Source organism: Dromiciops gliroides, chromosome 3, assembly GCF_019393635.1.
Source record: "Dromiciops gliroides isolate mDroGli1 chromosome 3, mDroGli1.pri, whole genome shotgun sequence".
NCBI classification, from domain to species: Eukaryota; Metazoa; Chordata; class Mammalia; order Microbiotheria; family Microbiotheriidae; genus Dromiciops; species Dromiciops gliroides.
The window spans coordinates 612,391,412-612,412,206 of record NC_057863.1 but is presented as its reverse complement, the minus strand read 5'-3'; the positions used below and the strand labels follow the sequence as shown (position 1 = coordinate 612,412,206).

At 42.6% G+C, this 20,795-nt stretch overlaps 2 protein-coding genes and 1 pseudogene across 2 annotated transcripts in view; 1 reads left to right on the top strand and 2 right to left on the bottom strand.

Annotated features, from left to right (window-relative positions):
* The first annotated feature begins 963 nt into the window (after positions 1–963).
* The window catches only part of LOC122749397 (alkaline phosphatase, tissue-nonspecific isozyme-like), a 102,528-nt gene continuing 82,696 nt past the window's right edge, over positions 964–20,795 (top strand). The window contains exon 1 of the mRNA XM_043995759.1: positions 964–985. The gene's annotated coding sequence lies outside the window, so the exon portion shown is untranslated. The remainder of the gene's footprint in view (positions 986–20,795) is intronic.
* LOC122748148 (protein-lysine methyltransferase METTL21D-like) lies at positions 11,513–12,234 on the bottom strand. The gene is given in 3 exon segments (XM_043993842.1): positions 11,513–11,864; positions 11,866–12,126; positions 12,170–12,234. Coding segments are annotated over 3 exon segments (678 nt in total).
* LOC122749398 lies at positions 19,122–20,215 on the bottom strand (annotated as a pseudogene).

The window sequence follows — 20,795 nt, the reverse complement described above, 5'->3', positions numbered from 1 at the left end:
GATAGGGTTTAAATCCACACCTACCGGGACTGTACCAGTCATTCTTGATGTGATTTAAAAGTACCTGGAGGGTAGTAAGTACCTAGAGGAAAAAGACATTAGTCACGCCCCCAAAAAGGAAACATAATCCCAGTCTCAATTCAATGTCAACCAGGTGTCCACACCTTGTAGAAGAGAGATTGTCAGAGTCAGAACAAAGGCTTCATTCTTTAATCTTGTTAAATTTACCAGGCTATACCCTCTTGAGAAGCAAAAGTTATTGCTAGAGTGGAAGGAGATCAGAACTTGGGGTCAGCAGACATGAGTTCAAACCCTATCTCTGCTCCTTACCTTACCTGTGTAAATGTAGGCACAGGATTTCTCCTTTATGAGCCCAAGTTTCCTCCCAAAATGGAGAATTATAGGATTCAGAGACACAAGGGACCTTAGAAATCAGTTAGATACCCCCATTTTACAGATGAGGAAATGGAGGTGAAAAGTACCTAAGTGATGTGACCAGTGTCAGTCAGCTGGTTAGTCAGGGTTAGGGGATGGGACACAAATGGGCTCGTCATAGATGGGGGTGAGGTAGAAGGTACCTTAGAGTCCAACCCTGACATTTTAAAATGAGGAAACTGAGACTGAAAAGGTTGAAATGATATAACCCCATAGTCATAAAACTAGTAAGTGTTTGAAACAGAATTTGAACTCAGGTCTTCCTGATGGTAAGCTCAGTACTTCATCCATTGTGTGACCTAGCTATGTTGAACCTTAAAGGTCTCTATATACTTGTAAGCTATTGGTGTTCTACATTATCCTTGTTTCTTAATAATTTCAGTCAACTCTTGCAGGTCCAGCTTCTGTCTGAAGTCTCCTGTTTTCCTTTGGCAGCTCAGCCCAGGGCTTTTTCGAAAGAGGGTCCCAGGGATCAGGATCTTCATCTTGTTCTGAAAGAGGAAGAAGACTGGTGTTATGAACTACAATGTCCTGGACTTGGAATGATAAGGTCAGATTTGAATTTCTAAGGTCCCTACATCTGAGATCTTCTTGTCCACAGTGACTGATGCAGTCATGTCCCCAGAGGGTTCTAGGAGGAGAAAAGGGGCCACAGTTCTCCTGATAACTCAATTGAAGGAGCATATTTTGCTGAGCTGGGGACATTACCTGGAGGATGCCTAGGTAAAGTTCAGTGACACCCTGGGGCTGATCACAAGGGCTAGTGAGCATAATCCAGGAGGTTGGAACTGAGAAGTTCTTCCATTCTTGCCTTGTAGGGCAAGTTAATTCTTGAGCCACTCCAGGGTGGGGTTAGGTCTTAATGGGACAAGGGGCATGTTGTGGTGTTACCTGGCAATCTCTGGTACCCTTAAATGGACATGGTCTTGATTCATGGACTGTCTCTTGCACAACATACAGGGCCTGAAGGGACAGAACTATTTAATAATGATATTGTCTAGAGTACCTTTAAGCAAAATGTAATTTCCCTCTTTTTCTCTCTTGACATTTCAGTTTTTATTGTTGCAATGCCTGCCCAAGGCATAGGAAAATTTGTTCCATTCCCTCATTTTCATTAAATATTAATTCATTCAATATTAATATTTCTTGTATTTATCAGTTTGTTGATTTTTATTTTTCTCCATTTTATCATTCTCTTCCCTTTTATTGGGGAATTTAATCCATTTACATTTGTTATAAATATCAAGTCTGTGTTTTACTTCATTTGATTTTTTTTTTCAGAGGGCCATGTCATCCAAGATTTAGAATTGGGAGGGAACCTATAGGTCTTACCCCCTAAATTAATAGATGAGGAAACAAGACTCAGAGAGGCACTTCTCCAAAGTAGGAAGTGGCAGAGTCAGAATTTGAATCCAGATACTTTGACTCAGAGCTCAAACTTTTTAGACTATACCTTTGATATGCATTTCCACAATATATTTGATTTTTTCCCCTTCTTTCCCCCCCTCCTGGCTCCTGAATCTTATTTTGCTACTCTCATTTGATCCCCATCACTATATATAGATTTTCTCCTCTCCTTCCCCTTCCCCTCACCCAAGGTTTTAGAATTATTTTCTCTCTGCATTTCCCCCATTTAATCCTTCTCTTTCCTAGCCTATATTAGAATCTGGTTCAGAATATACATTGCCCTCCCATCTACTCACTTAATTTGAATGAAATTCACTCATGGCACCCTTTTCCAAGAAGTGCTAATTTACTTTATCTCCTTTATTGCCTTTTCCTCCTTATTGGCTATTCTGTGCTTATCTTCTTCTTTATCTTCTCTCACGTCTTTCTGTCCTATAAAATAAGGCTTTGGGGAGATAAAAAATCTTATTCCCTTCCCTATCCACCCCATCTATCCTTTTCCTCTTTGTTTTATTTTGATTTTTTCCTTTTCCTCTTTCATTTTTTAAGAAAAAAACCCCCACTTTTATTCTTTTAAGCATCCTGACTCTCATAATTCATAAGGAGTAGAGGTGGACTGTACCACCCAAGTGAAGAAGCCTAATCCTGACTAATGCCTTTAAAATCTTACATTTACCACCTGTCCATCCTAAGGATGTTTTGGAATGTTGTTTCACATTCTAGCTCTGGACTTACAATTTTCCCCCTTCCTTCCCCTCCCCACAACTCTCTGGACAGAGATAAAAGAAAAGAATCACCCTTCCATCAAAGTTTTCCTCTAATGTGCCATTCTAGTAAGGAGGTCACCATTACCTGGTTGGCCACAGGGTGAGAAAGTTTTCAGCATTGGTAATTCTTGAAGAATATGTGCAGGAGGCAGCTAGGTGGTGCAGTGGATAGAGCACTGGCCCTGGATTCAGGAGGACCTGAGTTCAAATTCAGCCTCAGACACTTGACACTAGTTGAATGACCCTGGGCAAGTCACTTAACCCTTATCCTGGGGGGGGGGGGAAGAATATGCACAAAAGTCACAGGGGATGGGCATTTTATGGCATTTTCTATTTAGAAGACACTCTGCACACTTTGATATTCACCAAAAAAAACCTTGTGAGGGAGGTAGGGCAAGTATTATTCTCTCAATTTTTTTTAATAGAAGCAGAGAGGGAGGCTCAGTGGGATAAATTAACTTGTTCAAGGTCACAGAACTAGTAATAATAACTCACATTTCTATGGGACTTTTTAAGGATTCTAAACAACTTTCTCCATAATAATCCTGTATGGTGGGTAGTACAAAGATTTTTTTTTTAATGTTGTTCCACATTCTATAGATTCTGCGCATACAATTCTTTTGCATCTGTTGATACTTCAATGAACCTGTGTCAGAGCTTGGAAGGAATGTTAGAAACTAGAATGTCAGATCTGAGAGGGACCTTGGAACCTAGCCTATCAAGAGCTTGGACGGAATCTTAGAACATAGAATGTCAGAGCTGGAAGGAACATTAGAACATAGAATGTTAGACCCCACCTCAATGCGGAGGTGATCCCTTAGAGTTGGAAAGGACCTTGGGAATGTATTATTATTGTTGTTGTTACTGTTGTAATTGATGTCTTTTATTGTTATATCACCTTTATTTCCAAAAATGTACTCTCCCTCAGCAAAGCCTCCCTTGTAACAAAAACTAAAAAGAAAAAAAAAAGTTTAGTAAAACACACCATCTATGATGTCTAAAAGTAGTTCAAACCAATAGTCTTAATTTTGTAGCATTGATTATTTCTATCCTTTTTTGGGTGGGTGGGGGCTCATTATGGATCATTCTCTCCTCCTTTAACCCTATCTCACATGAAGTTTGCCCTTTTTCTTACCAAGGCAAACCCTCTTCATGTATCCTTGATCCTGTTCCATCCTGATTTTTCCAGTTGATTGCCCCCTCCATCACCTGCAATTTCTCATTGCTCTTCAGTTTCTCCTTATGTAATGGCAGCTTATTTACTGTTTATGAACAAGCCCATGTCTCTCCCATTCTTTTTTTTTTTTTTTTTGGGTGAGGCCATTGGGGTTAAGTGACTTGCCCAGGGTCACACAGCTAGTAAGTGTTAAGTGTCTGAGGCTGGATTTGAACTCAGGTCCTCCTGAATCCAAGACCGGTACTTTATCCGGTGAGCCACCTAGCTGCCCCTCTCCCATTCTTTTTTGTGTTTTTTTTTTGTGTGTTTTTGTGTTTTTTGGTGAGGCAATTGGGGTTAAGTGACTTGCCCAGGGTCACACAGCTAGTAAGTGTTAAGTGTCTGAGGCCAGATTAGAACTCAGGTCCTCCTGACTCCAGAGCTGGTTCTCTATCCACTGTGCCACCTAGCTGCCCCTCTCCCATTCTTTTTTGTGTTGGTTTTTTTGTTTTTTGGTTTTTTTGGTGAGGCAATTGGGGTTAAGTGACTTACTCAGGGTCACACAGCTAGTAAGTGTCAAGTGTCTGAGGCCAGATTAGAACTCAGGTCCTCCTGACTCCAGGGCCAGTGCTCTATCCACTGCACCACCTAGCTGCCCCGATTTCTCCCATTCTTAAAGAACCCCATGCCTCATTCGGTCAGTCTATCCCTGCTCATTATTATCTTATATCTCTTTTTCTTTTTGTGGCCACTCCTTGAGAAAGCAGTCTAGAATGGGTGCTTCTATTTCTTTTCCTTTCATTCTCTTCTTAAAACACTCTATGGTCTACCTTCAGACTTCATCATTTAGCTCTCATCCTCCTTGTTCTCTCTACACTGGACACTGTCCATCACTTTCTTCTCCTACACACTGTCTCCTCCCTAGGTTGTTGTAACATTGCTCTCTCTCTCTCTCTCTCTCTCTCTCTCTCTCTCTCTCTCTCTCTCTCTCTCTCTCTCTCTCGCTCTCTCTCTCTCTCTCTCACTCTCTCTTGGTTCTACTCGTCTGACCACTTCTTCTCAGGCTCCTTTGTTGGATCTTCCTTTAGATCATGCCTCATAACTAAGGGTATCCCTTCCAATGGTCAGCCCTTGGTCCTCTTCTCCCTCTGGACTGTCTGGCTTGGTATTCTCATCCGTTTTCATGGATTCAATGATCATCTCCAGCAGATAATTTTCAGATAATCTTGTCAAACCCTAACCATATTCCTGTAATTGGAATACAACGAGCACTTAATAATTGCCTGTTGATTGACTAGGTTTGAGGGGAGACCTCAGAATCCTTTTAATTTGCATTTATCTTGTTATTAGTGATATTGAACATTCTTTCATATAGTTATTACCGGATTACAATTTTTAAAAAATTATTTATTGGGGCAGCTAAGTGGCGCAGTGGATAGAGCACCGGCCCTGGATTCAGGAGGACCTGAGTTCAAATCCAGGCTCAGACACTTAACACTTACTAGCTGTGTGACTCTGGGCAAGTCACTTAACCCCAATTGCCTCACACACGTACATACACAAAATTTTTTTAAAAAATTATTTATTGTTTCTTTTGACTATGCATATTTGTTACAAGGAATTTATTTTATTCTCCATGCACCCCTTCCAATCAGGGTGGTAGGGAGAGGAAATAAATATGGGATTAATTGGGAGAAAAAGAAAATATTTGTCCATATCTTTTGACTACTTGGGAAATGAACCAAATAAAGTAATCAACAAGCATTTATTCAGCTGTCCTTGTGTTCTAGTCACTGTCTTTGAAGGAGAAATCAAATACAATAAACAAGGTAAGGAGGCAGTAAAGCAGGTCTCCTCCACTATTAGAAAAAGATTTGTCCTTGGGTAGAAGGCACCTGTAGCTGTCTCTTAATCATTACCTTAACAGTCTTAGTTGAATGGACTTTAAAAAAAGCCATAAAAATACTTGGTCACCCACCCTCTTTTTTTTCTCTGGAAAATAGAGAATGTTTTCTTGTTCTGATAAATTCTGCAGGTTATTTTACAAATATCACCCCTACCCACTCCCTTTTCTCCCTGTTTCATTTTTCCTTCCTCTACCCCTCATCCTTTGAAAGGTGCTACTTATCCATGCCAAATTCTCACAGATTGCTGCTGATTGGCTGTGTACTCTCAGTAGGTGTGAAAAATTATAAAAACCACATTGGGGGGCAGCTAGGTGGTGCAGTGGATAAAGCACTGGCCCTGGATTCAGGAGTACCTGAGTTCAAATCTGGCTTCAGACACTTGACACTTACTAGCTGTGTGATCCTGGGCAAGTCACTTAACCCTCATTGCCCTGCAAAAAAACCCCAAAAAACAAAAAAGCTAAAAAACCACATTGGACCCTAAGAAGCTGAAGCTGCTAACAAAAAGCAGTTTTCCTAACACTCTGATCCATCTTCTTCTTTTTAATTTGGCTGTTCAGGTTATCTGACCTCCAGTCAGCAGATTCAGCTGCTGGGTGACATCCTCCCTGGGCTATCCAGGAACCCAGGCTGAGAAATTCCCCAGCACCCTGAAAAAGCTTACTTTCTAATGGCTGAGATACCATACATATACATTTAGGATACAGACTTCCCAGAGAAGATGAAAGTTAACTTTAGAGGGAAGACACTAGCAGCAAGGGCAACTGAGAAAGACCTCCTGAATCTTATACTTAAAAAAAAAAAATCTATCTTATATTTCTAAGAGTACTTATTACTAGAACCACAAGGACATGTTACAACTGATTTCCCGATATTATGATCATACATCATGAAACCTGGAAACACTTTATGATGTGTATTCAAGCTTAGATAGTTGTAGTGCCTTCCTTTCCTCCCTCTCTCCCTCCCTTCCTCCTTTCTTCTTTCTCTTCTTTCCTTCCTTCCTGCTCTCCCTCTTTCCTTCCTTCCTTTCCTCCTTCTTGCCTTTCTTGCTTTTCTTCCTTTCTTTCCTTCCCTTCCCTCATTCCTTCCTTTCTTCTTTCCCTTTCCACCTTCTCTTCCCTTCTTCCCTTCCTTCCTTCTTTTTGCCCCCTCCTTCCTTTTTTCCAATATAATGCTCACTGACCCAATTTAGGATCATAAAACTAGAGCTGATATTTTTCCTGAATATTGGAGGAAGAAATGAGGAGGAATTGTGCGATTGCAACCAGGACAAAGACACCAAGAGTGGATATTGAAATTCATATTTTTGAAACAACAAGTAAGTCATTGTGTATGGACGGTCCATGTCTTACCCTAGTACCTATGAATCAATCAACAAGTATGCATTAAAGGCCTGCTGTGTTCCAGACACTATGATAGACACTGAGAAGGATTCTTAGTCACGTATATTTGCGTTCATTTCCTATAATATCTTGGCTATTAAATCTTTATCATAGACAGTTGATACAAAATATTTTCCCCAACCTGCAGTTTCCTTTCTTATTCCAGCTGCATTGATTTTATTTGTGCGAAATCTTTTCAATTTCATATCATTTAAGAGCTTTATTTCATATTTTGTCACCTCTTCTGTGCCTTATTTGGTAAAGAATTCTCCTCCTAGCCATAGTTATGAAAGATATCTTGGGAAAGTAAAAATATTGCTCTATCTATTTAACATTTAACTGACTTACATGTTAAGTAACTTGCCTAAGATCCGAGAGCTAGTAAATGACAGGACTGGAATTTGAACTTAGGTCTCCTGATTCCAAGTGTAGTCCTGTTTCAACTATGCTATACTACTTCTTATAATAAAGACACACAATGGCCTGTGCATCTTATTAGTAGCCAAGAAGATGTGACCTATTTTTTTCTACTTTCCTTGTAATTTGATGGTTTTGAGTCCATAAGATAGGATGGGTAAAGTAAGAAGGATGACTTTCCCCACCTCCCTTTTCAATTTCTTCATCTGAAAAGTGAAGGAATTGAGCTAGGTAAACTCAAAGGTCTTCAGTTCTAACATTCTATGTTCTGCATTCCCTCCCCACTCTAATATTTTATGTTCTATGTCTCCTTCCAGCTCCAACATTCTCTGTTCCAAGGTACCTGATAACTCTGATGTGCTACTAGAATTTTCATCATTCTTCTAAGTATACACACATGTATTCACTCACACTATTTGCATATATTAGATTTTCTGGTCCTCTGAGCATGAACTGGAGATGGGAGGCTAAGATGGACTATTTTTGGGTCTTTCTATGGCCTTTCCAACTCTCCCTGGAGGTCAGAGTAGAGATCAAAGATTATGGACATTCTCTTCCTTCTGGTCTTGGAAATGTCAAACATTAAGCCCAGGGCCCTTTGTCAGTCTCTGTGTGTGTAGCCACTGGCCCCTGGAGGTGGGGCTTGGCCTACTTACAGCAGTGGTTCTCACTCTCCAGGTATGGCTACAACATTCTTTTAGCTCCTCAATCAGCTGCCTTCTCCTACAGTCTAGCTTTCCTTAGGGGCTTCCAGTGGTCCTTGCTCTCTCTCTCCCCTGCTCTCTGACTTCTTTCTCTATGCCTGTAGGGACATAACTCCATAAGGCTTTGCTGATAGGACCTCAATCCAGCATTATTATCTTTTAGAGAGGGTTCTGGGTTTTGTCTTATATTTAACCATATTGAAGTCATAGAAGCTTTATATATATATATATATTAGCTTTATTTATTTTTTAAAGGCCTGGAGAGCCATGAGGGGAAGGGGAAGAAGAGGGAAAATTGAAGTCTTCTTCTAATGTAAGACCTTTCCTGTACTTATCAACAAGAATTGATTGTGGGGCAGCTGCTCAAATCTAGCCTCAGACACTTGACACTTACTAGCTGTGTGACCCTGGGCAAGTCACTTAACCCTCGTACTATACTTACCACTGTTGGGGTTACAAAGAAAGGCAAAAACACAGTTCCTGCTCCTCCCCAGGAGCTCACACTGTATTGGGGAGACAACATGTAAGTGACTACATCTCTGTAGGATAATATAACATAAATGTAAAATCACCTCAGCAGGGAAGGCACGAGAAACTAGAGAGGAGAAGAAAGGGCTCTTACATAAAGTGAGATTGAAACTGAACCTCACAGGTGTAAGGGTAGTGTAACGATTGGAATGACGCCACCTGCTGGATACTTACTGTAGAAGAGTTCTGCCCATGAAGCGAAGGTCTTTGAGGGCAAGACCAGGAGTCTTTTCTTTGGCGGGAGGAAGTGATGCGGACTAGTGGGAGGAGGAAGGAAGAGACTGGCGCTGACTCTGGGGCTCTTTCCGGAGGACGCTGGCGGAGAAGGGAGCTAAAAATGTGCTCTCCCTTTAATAGATAGAAATCTAGGCCTTTCTCTCTCTCTTTACCAAATTCTTGTTTTCCTTAATAAATGCTTAAAAGCCTAACTCTTGCTAAAGCTTATAATTTATTGGCGACCACTCATTAGATATTTTAGACAGACTAGCTAGAATTTTAGCCCTTAACAGTAGGTGACTGAGGGAGAGACCCAAGGGCTGCAATAGTGGGCCTCATAGCAAGGCCCCTACAACAGGGCTCTATGCCTGGGGCAACCCACCAGTGGCCCCCTAGACAACTCTGCCTCCAGCATTTGCCATAAAGAAGGATCAACAACAATACCCTACAGTGAGATCTTGCCCTCCCCCCAACCTACAAAGAGATTCTGTTTCCATACCAACCTAGGAGCATGGGCACCCAACTCTCAGCCAAATCACACACACACACACACACACACACACACACACACACACACACACACAAGACATAAAAATGAACAAGAAGGCAAGAAAAAGCTTGACTATAGAAAGTTACTATGGTGATAGGGAGGATCAAGGCATGCAGGAGGACAATAGTGCCAAAATGGCTACAGATGAAGCTTTGAGCAAAAATAATAATAATTTGGTCTCAGGTCCAAAAAGAATTCTTGGACGAGCTTTAAAAGGATTTTAAAAAGCATATTAGAGAAGTAGAAAAAATTGGAAAAGAAATGAGAGTAAGGCAAGAGAATCATGAAGAATGCCAATAGTATGGGAAAAGGATTGCCAGTGCTCTATCCACCGTGCCACCTAGCTGCCCCTTTGTCCTTCATTCTTTTTTTTTTTTTTTTTGGCGTACAGCACTGCATTTACTCATCCGGACCAGAACACTCAGACACATAAGGAATGGTTTGATGAAAATGATGGGGAAACTTGGAAGTTACTGTAATGATTGGAATGATGCCACCTACTGGAGACTTGCTGTGGGAAAGCTCCGCTATGAGAAAAATGCCTCAGAGGGCAAGGCCATGTGGCTTTTTCTTGGCATCAGGAAATGATGTTTGCTCATGGGTGCTGTCTATCAAGGCTACCAGCCAATCAACTTGAGGAGCCTCCTATTTTCTGGGAGGAGACAGGAAGGAGGAAAGAGAGCCTGCACAGAGAGCTCTTGCTCTTTTGGGGTCCTGACTTGATGGTAGTGGTGGCGGCAGAGGACTTCACAGGAAATTTGAGGAAAGATAGGAATGCCAGGCTGTTGGAATTCTGTTCTCAATCTTTTTCTTTCTATTTTTCAATAAACCCTTAAAAACCTAAACTTGTTTTATCAGTGATTTTAGTCAGTTTCCCCCAAAACTGGGGGAACAGATTAGAATCCATATTTAGAATCTTAAATTACACATTACTAAATGAAAAACAAGAAATCCACAGAGTTTGCCAACAGGATAGTTCATCCATCTCTAAGAAGGCAGCATTTAACTCCATCAAAAGTAAAGTGCAAGCAAAGCTTAGATGCAGCATTCTTGGCTCAGTAAGAAGGCACATGACATTCAGCTTTATACTGATAGTAACAATCCAAAGCACTTTTAGGATGCCTTAAAGGCTATTCATGGGCCAAAGACTGATGGCACAACTACTCAGTGCTAATGGAGCCACACTGATTACTGAGGACATAATCCTGGAGAGATGAACTGAGTACTTCTATAATATTTTCAACAGACCATCATCAATCAATGCTAAAACCATTGACCATATGCCTAAGGTTGAAGTTAATCCCTCTCTAACTGAATTTCCAATTGAAGAAGTTTTGAATGCCCTTAGGCTCCTCTGTGTGGCAAAGTACCTGGTGCTGATTTCTATTCCAGTTGGGATTTAAAAGGTAAGGGATCCACTGCTCATGCAAAAGTTGACTGAAATCTTCCAGGTTTTCTGGCAAGAGGAGGTTATCCCCCGGAATTCATTGTCCATCCATATAAAGGAAAAGGAAATAGGTTGTTCTGTGACAATCACAAGAGGTGTGTGTGGGGTCCTCTCTTTTAGTCATTGTCAGCAAGATTCTTGTCAGAGTCTTCCTTAATAGGCTGATCCTTCATCTGGAAAATGGTCATCTACCTGAGAGCCAATATGGCTTCAGAAAGGACTGCAGAATAGTTAATGTGGTATTTGCTGCAAACAACTCCAGTAGAAATATCAGGAGCAGAACAAAGATTTTTACACAATGTTTGTCAATCCGAGGAGGCCTTTGATACTGTCGTTCATGAGGGCTTATAGAAGATCATGGCAAAATTTTATTGCCTGGAGAAGTTTATCCCTATTGTACGTTATTTTCATGACAGCATGCTTGCACGGGTTCTGGATAATGGGCAATACTCTCATGCTTTTCCAGTCACCAATAGAGTAAAGCAAGGTTTTGTGCTTGCTCCCGTGCTCTTTAGCATGATGTTTTCAGTAGTGTTGCCAGATGCCTTCAACTATTGTTAGTATACCACTCCCACAGGTCACTCCTTGGGGCATCAGTGCCGCACTGATTGTAGACTGATGCTTGGTGACATCTCAAAATACCTTCTCTCTATTTCTGGATTTTTCCCCATAGTTCTTTGTTCATAACAACATACGATGCAGGTCTTAGGCCCACTGACATCCTTCAAAGTCTTTAACAATGGCTCCAAAGACTCTTCATAGTATATACAGTCAGCCATCAATATGTAATCAGGTGGAGAAAAACAGTCTTTTCTTTCTTCGCCCCATTTCAGTACCTTGGCTTGCACAGAACCGGTGATGAGATGCTCATTCATTTTAATATTCAACTTCAGCAAGTCCTGTAGTTCCTCCAGATCTGTGACTATAACATCTGACCCGAGGGTGCCCCACGGCGCCGGTGCCGGCTCCCAGCTCCAGCACGGATCTCTGGCAAAGCGCGTGTGTCCCGGGGGCAGCGCCTGAGAAATGCTGCGTCTCCGGGTACTTGGCCAAGACTATGGCGGCGTCCCACACCACACAGCCCACGCCGCGGGACCCGTACTGCTGGAGTCGCAGCACCGTGCCGTCCCGCTTTTCCAGGGGACGCACGAAACTGCACTCTGCTTCCTCTGCCGCCGCCACCGCCATAGCTCTCCCGGCTACCGGGCTGAGGTCCGCAAGCAGGATCCGCACCCTGCAGAGAATCCCACCCGCCTGGGCTCTTGCGCATGCGCGTCGTTTCCTCGTCGTCTAGCGCCCGGCCTTTGTCCTTCATTCTTGAAGAGAACCTTGACATTGGGGTAATGTCATGACTTGCACTGAATTCGATTTAAGTGAGGGAGGGTTGTGCAAGGTCACCAACCTCACTCTCTCCTCCAGAGCCATCTGGGTCCAGTGGCAAGATATACAACAGGACAACTGGAGATGGCCCCGGATGTTTGAGGCAATTGGGGTTAAGTGACTTGTCCAAGGTCACACAACTAGTAAGTGTCTGAGGTGAGACTTGAATTCAGGTCCTCCTGAATACCAGGCCAGTGCTTTATCCACTACACCACTTGGCTGCCCTAGTGATGAAATACTCATTCTTGGGGTCATATCTAGACTTCTCACTAATTCTGAACCCCTGTATGTCATCCTCCAAACCCCATTCTCTGTCCCCTACAATCTGTTTCCTTATTCCCATCCTTCTCAGTCCTTCTACCACAAAATTTCAATCAAATGCCATCCACCTTTTCCTCTGTTCTCTCTGGAATGCCGCTTCCAAAGGCAATAGACCTGTCTTCACCTTAATTTTTTTCCTCTCTTACTCTTTGCGTCTTCTAACAATCACCAAGACCTCTCCCCACCCCACCCCCCTTGACACAGTTTCCCTGGATATGCCTTCTAATACTAGTTGCACCTTCACTCATTTCTTTCAGTTCAGTGGTCAAGGTGGGGAAGTTGGAATAAACTCTTGCTCCCCATTGCCCCTACCCCCATCACTCAGGAACCTCTCTTCCTTTGAGGTTCATGTAATCCATATCTACCGTCCAATAAAAATCTTGGTAGCTCTTGTCTACGTACCTCCCAAATGCTCTTCTGCCTTCCTCGGAGTTCAGCATCCCTCCTCATACCTCCCATGGTTCTCTATTCCCCATCCTCTCATCTGAGAACCTTGCCTCATATTTTATAGAAAACAATTGAGGCTATTCTCCATGAGCTCCTTCTCTCTTCATCTCATACCACTCAGATGCCTTCTGCCACCAGCTTCTCCTTCACCCCTGTCGGACAAGAAGAGGTGGCCCTACTCCTTGCCAAGGCAAACTGCTCTTCCTGTACGATCAATTCCTTCCTCAATTGTTGTGGGGGTCAGTTCTTCTATGACAAACACTTGATTAAAGTTAGCCAGTCAACAAAGAGTTATTAAGCACTTATTATGTTGCAGGCACTGTGCCAAATGTGGGGATACAAAGGAAGACAATGCAAAGTTAGTGACAAAGCTCATTATAAAAGTATACACGATAAAAAGTGATATTTAAGGGCAAGTCAGGTTGCCAGGCAATAATGAAGCAGGGGAAGGGGAAGAAGGGAAAGGGGGATAAATTCACCAGTTTCAAAGACAGTCAAGAAAACCACAAAATTCCATCCTGGCATCTCAATGTGTAAGTTGGTTAGTGAACCAGACAAGGCTCCCACCGTTCATGATTATATTTAGTTTAGGATAACAGGACCTTTCCTTTGTTGCAGTCATCCAGTTGCTGGCACTGATGGTACTCTTGTTCCTTCCCCCTCTTTGGACTTACAGGAACTGATGTAGAGTAAAGGAAGCAAGGCCAAGAAAATAACATACACAATGCCCAGAACAATGTCAGAGAAACAACCAGACACCACAAGACAATCAAAAGGGAATGTTGCAAAATTACAAAGAACAAGCATGGCTCAAAGGAGAGGTTTGAGATGACACTCCCTAACCCATGCTTTTATAGAGGTGGGCAGTCCACCAATGTGGCACATTAGACTCTTTTTTATGTATAGAATAGTGTTACTGATGATTCTTTTCTTTAAAAATATTGTTTCTTCAGACTTTCCACCTCCAGAGAAAGAACTGATATTGATGGAACACAGACTGAAGCAGGCTATTTTTCATTTTCATTTTTTTCTTTTTATTCAAGTTTTCTTATACAAAATGACTAATATGGTCATGTTTTACACAATCATACATGTATGACCTATATCTGATTGCTTACCACCTCAGAGAGGAGAGAGGGGAAGGAGGGAGGGAGAGAAGGAGGGATAAAAATTGGAACCCCAAAACTATAAATAAAAATGTTTATTACATTAAAAATATTGTTTCTTCATACTTCCCGCCCCCAGAGAAAGAACTGATTTTAATGGAACACAGACTGAAGCAGGCTATTTTTTTTGAGGCAATTGAGCTTAAGTGACTTGCCCAGGGTCACACAGCTAGTAAGTGTCAAGTGTCTGAGATCAGATTTGAACTCAGGTCCTCCTGAATCCAGGGCCTGTGCTCTATCCATTGCACCACCTAGCTGCCCCAAGAAGGCTATTTTTCACTTTCATTTTTTTCTTTTACTCAAGTTTTCTTATACAAAATGACTAATATGGTCATGTTTTACATAATCATACACGTATAACCTATATCTGATTGCTTACCACCTCAGAGAGGGGAGGGAAGAGAGGGAAGAAGGGATAAAAATTGGAACCCCAAAACTATAAATAAAAACGTTTATTACGTTAAAAATATCATTTCTGGGGCAGCTAGGTGGCACGGTGGATAGAGCACTGGCCCTGGATTCAGGAGTACCTGAGTTCAAATCCAGCCTCAGACACTTGACACTTACTAGCTGGGCAAGTCACTTAACCCCCATTGTCCCACACACAAAAAAAATAATTTCTTCATACTTTCCACCCCCAGAGAAAGAACTTATTTTGATGAAACACAGACTGAAGCAGTCTATTTTTCACTTTCTCTCATTTTTTTCTTTTATTCAAGTTTTCTTATGCAAAATGACTAATAGGATCACTTTTTACATAATCATACATATATAACCCATATCTGATTGCTTACCACCTCAGGGAGTGGAAGGGATAAAAATTAGAACCCCAAATTATAAATAAAAATGTTTATTACTTAAATATATATAGTTTCTTACATGGGATGACACTCTTGTAGAGAATCAGTACAATTCAATAAGCATTTATTAAGTACCTATTCTGTGCCAGGCTCTGTGCTAAGCACTAGAGGGAGGAAAGTATACCCGAAAGGGATTTTGGTGATGTAAAAACCAAAAGATATCAAAAATATTTTTTAAAATACGTGTTGTGACATCCAAAAATTATGGGACAGGCATCAAGGAAGAAGGTACAATCGAGTTGAACAAGAAAGAAATGGTCAAGATGTAAGACAAAGCCTTTCACTGAGTTATTGGAAAGTTACAATGAACAAACCCAGAATGGATAGAAGCTGTTTCTGTTGCTGAGAGCACAATTGTGGGGTGTCTGGACTATTGTGGTCCTTGCACCACCCTGACTTCTGAATTTTCCTGGGGAGAATACTGCATCTGTCTCCCCAAGCCTTGTTTCTTACAAGTCTGTTTTCACTGTTTCACCATTTGTTTTTGTTTCATTTTATTTTAATTAAGTTTTCTTTCTTTTTGTTTTGTTTTGTTTTGTGGGGCAATGAGGGTTAAGTGACTTGCCCAGGGTCACACAGCTAGTAAGTGTCAAGTGTCTGAGGCTGGATTTGAACTCAGGTCTTCCTGAATCTAGGGCTGGTGCTTTATCCACTGCACCACCTACTGCCCCTTAAGTTTTCTTTTTTTAAATCAATAAGCATTTTTATCTCCCTCCCACTTTTTCTCCTCCCCATCACTGCAGGGAAAAGATCCTAGTAACAAATATACAGTCAAGCAAAATCAATTCCCATATTAGCCATGTCTAACAATTACCATTTATTTGAAAAAAAAAAAAAGGATGTCTTTAAGATACTGCAGGCATTCAATGAAGTACCCACTTGTAGATGTCCCTGAAAGATTGAATATGGTCAGGAGGAAGGGGGAGGGAGGGGTCTATGGTTGGTGAAGTATACAGGGAGCATAATAGATAGGTTTTATTACTACTAGGAGGCTTTCCCTGGCACAAAATTGGGGAACTAAAGCAAAAAAAAGAAATTTTGATGATATGCATTTTTATAGCTTCCCCAAAACAGAATAATCAAGTGGATGCAGAGAAATATCTAGACCCAATGAGGCTGAGACATTCCTGTTGAGAAAGGGGTTGTAAAATGGGATCTTTAACGAAATAGAGGACTTGCAAACATTCCTGATGAAAATACCAGAGCTGCGGAGAAACTTTGAAGTTCAAATCCAGAAGTGGAGAGAAACATAAAAAGGTAAACATGAATAAACAAATCCGGCCTCAGACACTTGACACTTACTAGCTGTGTGACCCTGGGCAAGTCACTTAACCCCCATTGCCCTGCCAAAAAAACAACAACAAAATAAAACAGGGCCTGTGAGCCCCCTTTCTTTGCACCCTAGAGTGCCTCCTTCTCACAAGATGGAAATAAAAGAGTCTGTCACATTGCTGCTGAATTCCTGAGAATTATTGAGAAGAGGATTGTTTTCCCTCACAGACAATTTGGGGTGTGTGTGGGGGGGGTAGGGGAATGGCCAATGTGAACATTTGTTTTGATTGACTACATATTTGTAAGGGGTTTGTATTTCTTGTTTCTGCATTTGGGGTAAACCATTGGGGTGAGAGGGTGAGAAGGTAGGTCTTGGCTGATTAGAAAAATATATTTAAAAAAAAATTGTGGGGTTGGGCTAGATGTCTTCTAAGGCCTCTTCCAATTCTAAGGCTATGGTTCTGTGATCCTAAGTCCACAGTATAAATAAGAAATGATTCCTGTTGTGGAAATTTATTTTGATTTGGGGACCCTATCTTTGGGCTGAGATTAGAAAGCCTTAGGCCCTCAGGGTCTCTTCAGTGTGGGAGGTGCTGGTGCCCCTCCCCCTCTGCTTCAGCTGAGCCAAAAAGCCCCATGGGCTGTACAAGACGCCAGGTCAGACAGTTGGGGGAAAAAGCCCCCAGCTCCCTCCGACATGAGTGGAGCTATCCGAGAGATCCTGGGCTCGTCCAGGCCGGGCTCTGGCGTAGCCTGTGCTGAGGCACGTGAGGCTTGAGCGCACCCCCACCCCCGCCACCAGCCGCAGCCCTGGCTGGCAGATTAGCTTGGTGTGTGGGGGCACAGGAAGCCCCGAGATTTGAGTGGAGAGAAGAAAAGGTATATATAGACCTGGGAACAAGATTAAAGGGTGGCAGACAAGAGATGTCGGGGCTAGAAGGACGCAGGAGAAGGCTGAAGGACTAGGAGCAAAGAGGAGACAGGGGCAGACAAGAGGACTGGAGGCCAGCTGACAAGATTAGAGGGGCAGCAAAGGCGGCAGAGGGCAGACTGATGGGACAGATAGACAGACTGAACAGGAAGCAGCGGAGAGCACAGAAGCAGTCAGCACAGGATACAGGTTGGAGAAAGCGAAGATTAAGAGAACAGTAAGGAGAGGAAAGTTAGAAGCAGGGAGATTTACAAAGTGAAAGGGTACAGGCGAAGCTAGTGAAAGTAGCTGAGCAAGTGAAAGTACCCTAAGGTAAGAGGTGGCTAAGGCCCTTATCATATTAAAAAAAAAAGGTTGAGATGCACCTGAAAGAGATGAACTGCAATGCAGTCAGGTTGTACATTTTATTTCCCTGTATTCTTCATTTTTAATAGTATCTCATAAATAAACTCTGCTTTGATTATTTAATTAAGAGGCTTCTTAATCTTTTGCTTATTAATTTGGGGAGTGGAGCAGTATTGTGGAACTTTATAAATGGCCCACATTAAATTAATAGCAGTCAGATAGCCAAATAGTCAAAAGTCTCCAGATTAGTCCTCCAGTCAGATTAGCCCCAAATTAGGCTAGTAAATCAAAATATTTCTACATTGTCTTCCTGTGACTCATAGTTTAACCAAAACAATCCTCTTCTCAATAATTCTCAGGAACTCAGCAGCAATGTGACAAAAGCTCATTTATTTCCTTCTCATGAGAAAGGGGCACCCTAGTGTGCAGCTAGTGGGTGCAAAGAATAGGGGCTCACAGGCCCTCTTTTAAACCCTAGTCCCTAACACAAATGGACCCTCCCCTTTTTCATCATTGGTCTGATTACTCAAGGGTTACAATCTACATGCAAAAACTAGCTAATCAGAACACAGTATTCCCATCCCTCTTCCTTATATGGGCATAACTCAGGAGTGGACCTTATTCTTCCTTATATGGACACAACTCCAGAGTGGACCTTATTGATACCAGGGCTCCTTGAACCATGTGATTTTGTTAACCAGAGGGAGAGGAGGGGATCTGAGACCTTTGTCCTAAAAACAGGTCAGGAGGAGTATGATTGACTGTTATATCCTCATTGAGAGGAGACAACTACCCATTTTCTCACAGTTATAGTACAAAAAACCCATCCCAGACCATTGTTGATCATCTTAACTTTTGTCTTGCCACTAGACTTTGATGACTTTGGGAGAGAGAGTAAGGCTGAGAACTGGGCAACTCTACCTTATTTAAATCCAATTTAAAGACAAGACATCACCCTGTGATGTCACTGCTCCTCTTCAAAAATGAAGAATGAACAATAGCAACATTATATAATAGATTTGAAGTGCTTTGTGTCCTCTGAGGGGAAGGTTTTTAATGATGCAGATGATCAGGGAAGCTTTTTGAGAAGGGAACATTTGAGTTGGAGTTTAAAGAATGGGTTGGAATTCAACAGACAAATGAAGTAGGATTGTGAACACTGAGAACGGGGTGGGGGAAAGGCAGAGAAGGTGCAGGGCATACTTAGGGGTCTGAGTAGTTCAGTTTGATTGGGAAGCAAAGTGCGTGGAAGGAATTTGTATATGGCCAAAGAAATAAGGTAGCCTGCACCCCTCCAATTTCTATCTCCGGTACAAATATGGTGGGTTTTTTTTGTTCTTATTGTTGTTTGTTGGTTTGGGGGTGGGTTTTTCTTTGGCTCTAGGACGGACTTTATTGTCAGATTGACCATGTCCTCGGGGGCTGGGGCTGGGGCGGGGGGGGGGGGGGCCCAGGGTCAGGGAGGCAAAGACAGAGGTGGTCAGGGCTGTTTGGATTGGGGCCAGAGGCGTCTGGTGAGAGAACTAAAGAAAAGGCTCTGTTTGGTGGTCTTGGCCAGGTCAGCCATGTGCTGCTGCTCCTCCTGCTCCATGCGTGACTGCCGATGTTTGAAGGCCTCCAGCCAGTCTTCCTCTAGAGCATAGTTTTCCAGGACTTTCTGGACATCCTCCACCCCATTCAGAGCAATGGTCTTAAGGAAGGCGGACAGGTCAAGCAGGGTCCAGTCATCAGAGTTCCCCTCCCAGGGTCGAAAGGCCACACCATTGTTAGACTGAAGCCTGAAGGCCTCCTTCTTACAGTCTACAACCACCACCCATGCTGCCTGTTCAGGCAGGAGATGTCCTTGATATGGTGCCCATCCATGTAGTGTGTAGCGTCCCGGAAGAGTCTGTAGTAGATAAGGCCATGGGGGTCCATGTTGTCAATGAGAGGGAATGCTGTCATGCCAGTCTCAGAAGTGAATCTCATAGAGCAGGGCAAGCTGCTGAAAGAGGGTCTTGATGCCCGGGTGCTTCTTGAACCACCAACCTGTGGCCAGCGAACACTCAGGATGCAGCAGGATGCCCGTCGGCTTCAGGACAAGTGTATATGGGAGTTGGTAATATGGCTCTCGAAGAGGGTCTGGGAGGAGGCAGGGGCTGGTGGGCTCAATGATTATCTGTCGATAATCCTTAAAATACTTGTATGTTCACCAGAGCTGCTGAACCAATACAGGATCATTGTCAAACTCATCTGGAATCTTCATGCCATTCTCATCCACAGAGTTGTTTCCAAAGACATAAATGATGCTCATAGTCCTCCTGGCCCTGCCCTGCCAGCCAGATGGCCTACTTCTTGGCATAGCTGGGGCCCTGTGACTGTGGCTGCTGCTTGTGATGTGTGGGCAAAGGTAAGTCTTGTATATGGCTCTGTCTTGGGCTGTGTGGTGGAGTCATCATCCACGTGCGCGCACAGAGACCTGGGTGAGGGCACGAGTCTGAACTGAGGATGCAGCCACAACTGCAACTGCAGCCACAGCCAGTGCCCACCCTGCAGGCCTGAGGGCAATGCCATGCCTGTCACTGAGGCTGCCATCTTACTCAGACGCTCACAAATATGGTTTTGGTGGGTTTTGTTTGTTTGTTTGTTTTTGTTTTTTTGCAGGCAATAGGGGTTAAGTGACTTGCCCAGGGTCACACAGCTAGTAAGTGTCAAGTGTCTGAGGCCAGATTTGAACTCAGGTACTCCTGAATCCAGGGCTGGTGCTTTAACCACTGCGCCATCCAGCTGCCCCAAATATGGTTTTAATAGTTACATTGTGCAGAGACAAAGCCAACTACATGTCAGTACTCTTAATGAACATTAGTGAAAACATTTTAAATAAATATTAGCAAGTAGATGACAATATTAGAAAGGTTATATTCACTACAACCAGGGTTTATACCAGGATTGCAGAGTTGGTTCAGTATAATAATGATGATGACAATGAAGATGATTTAAATAATAAGAACCTTGATTATATCACTAGATAAATGAAATGGCTTTTGGCAAAATATGATAGTCATTTTTATTAAAATCTCTAGAAATCGGGGGCAGCTAGGTGGAGCAGTGGATAAAGCACCGGCCCTGGATTCAGGAGGACCTGAGCTCAAATCTGGTCTCAAGCACTTGACAC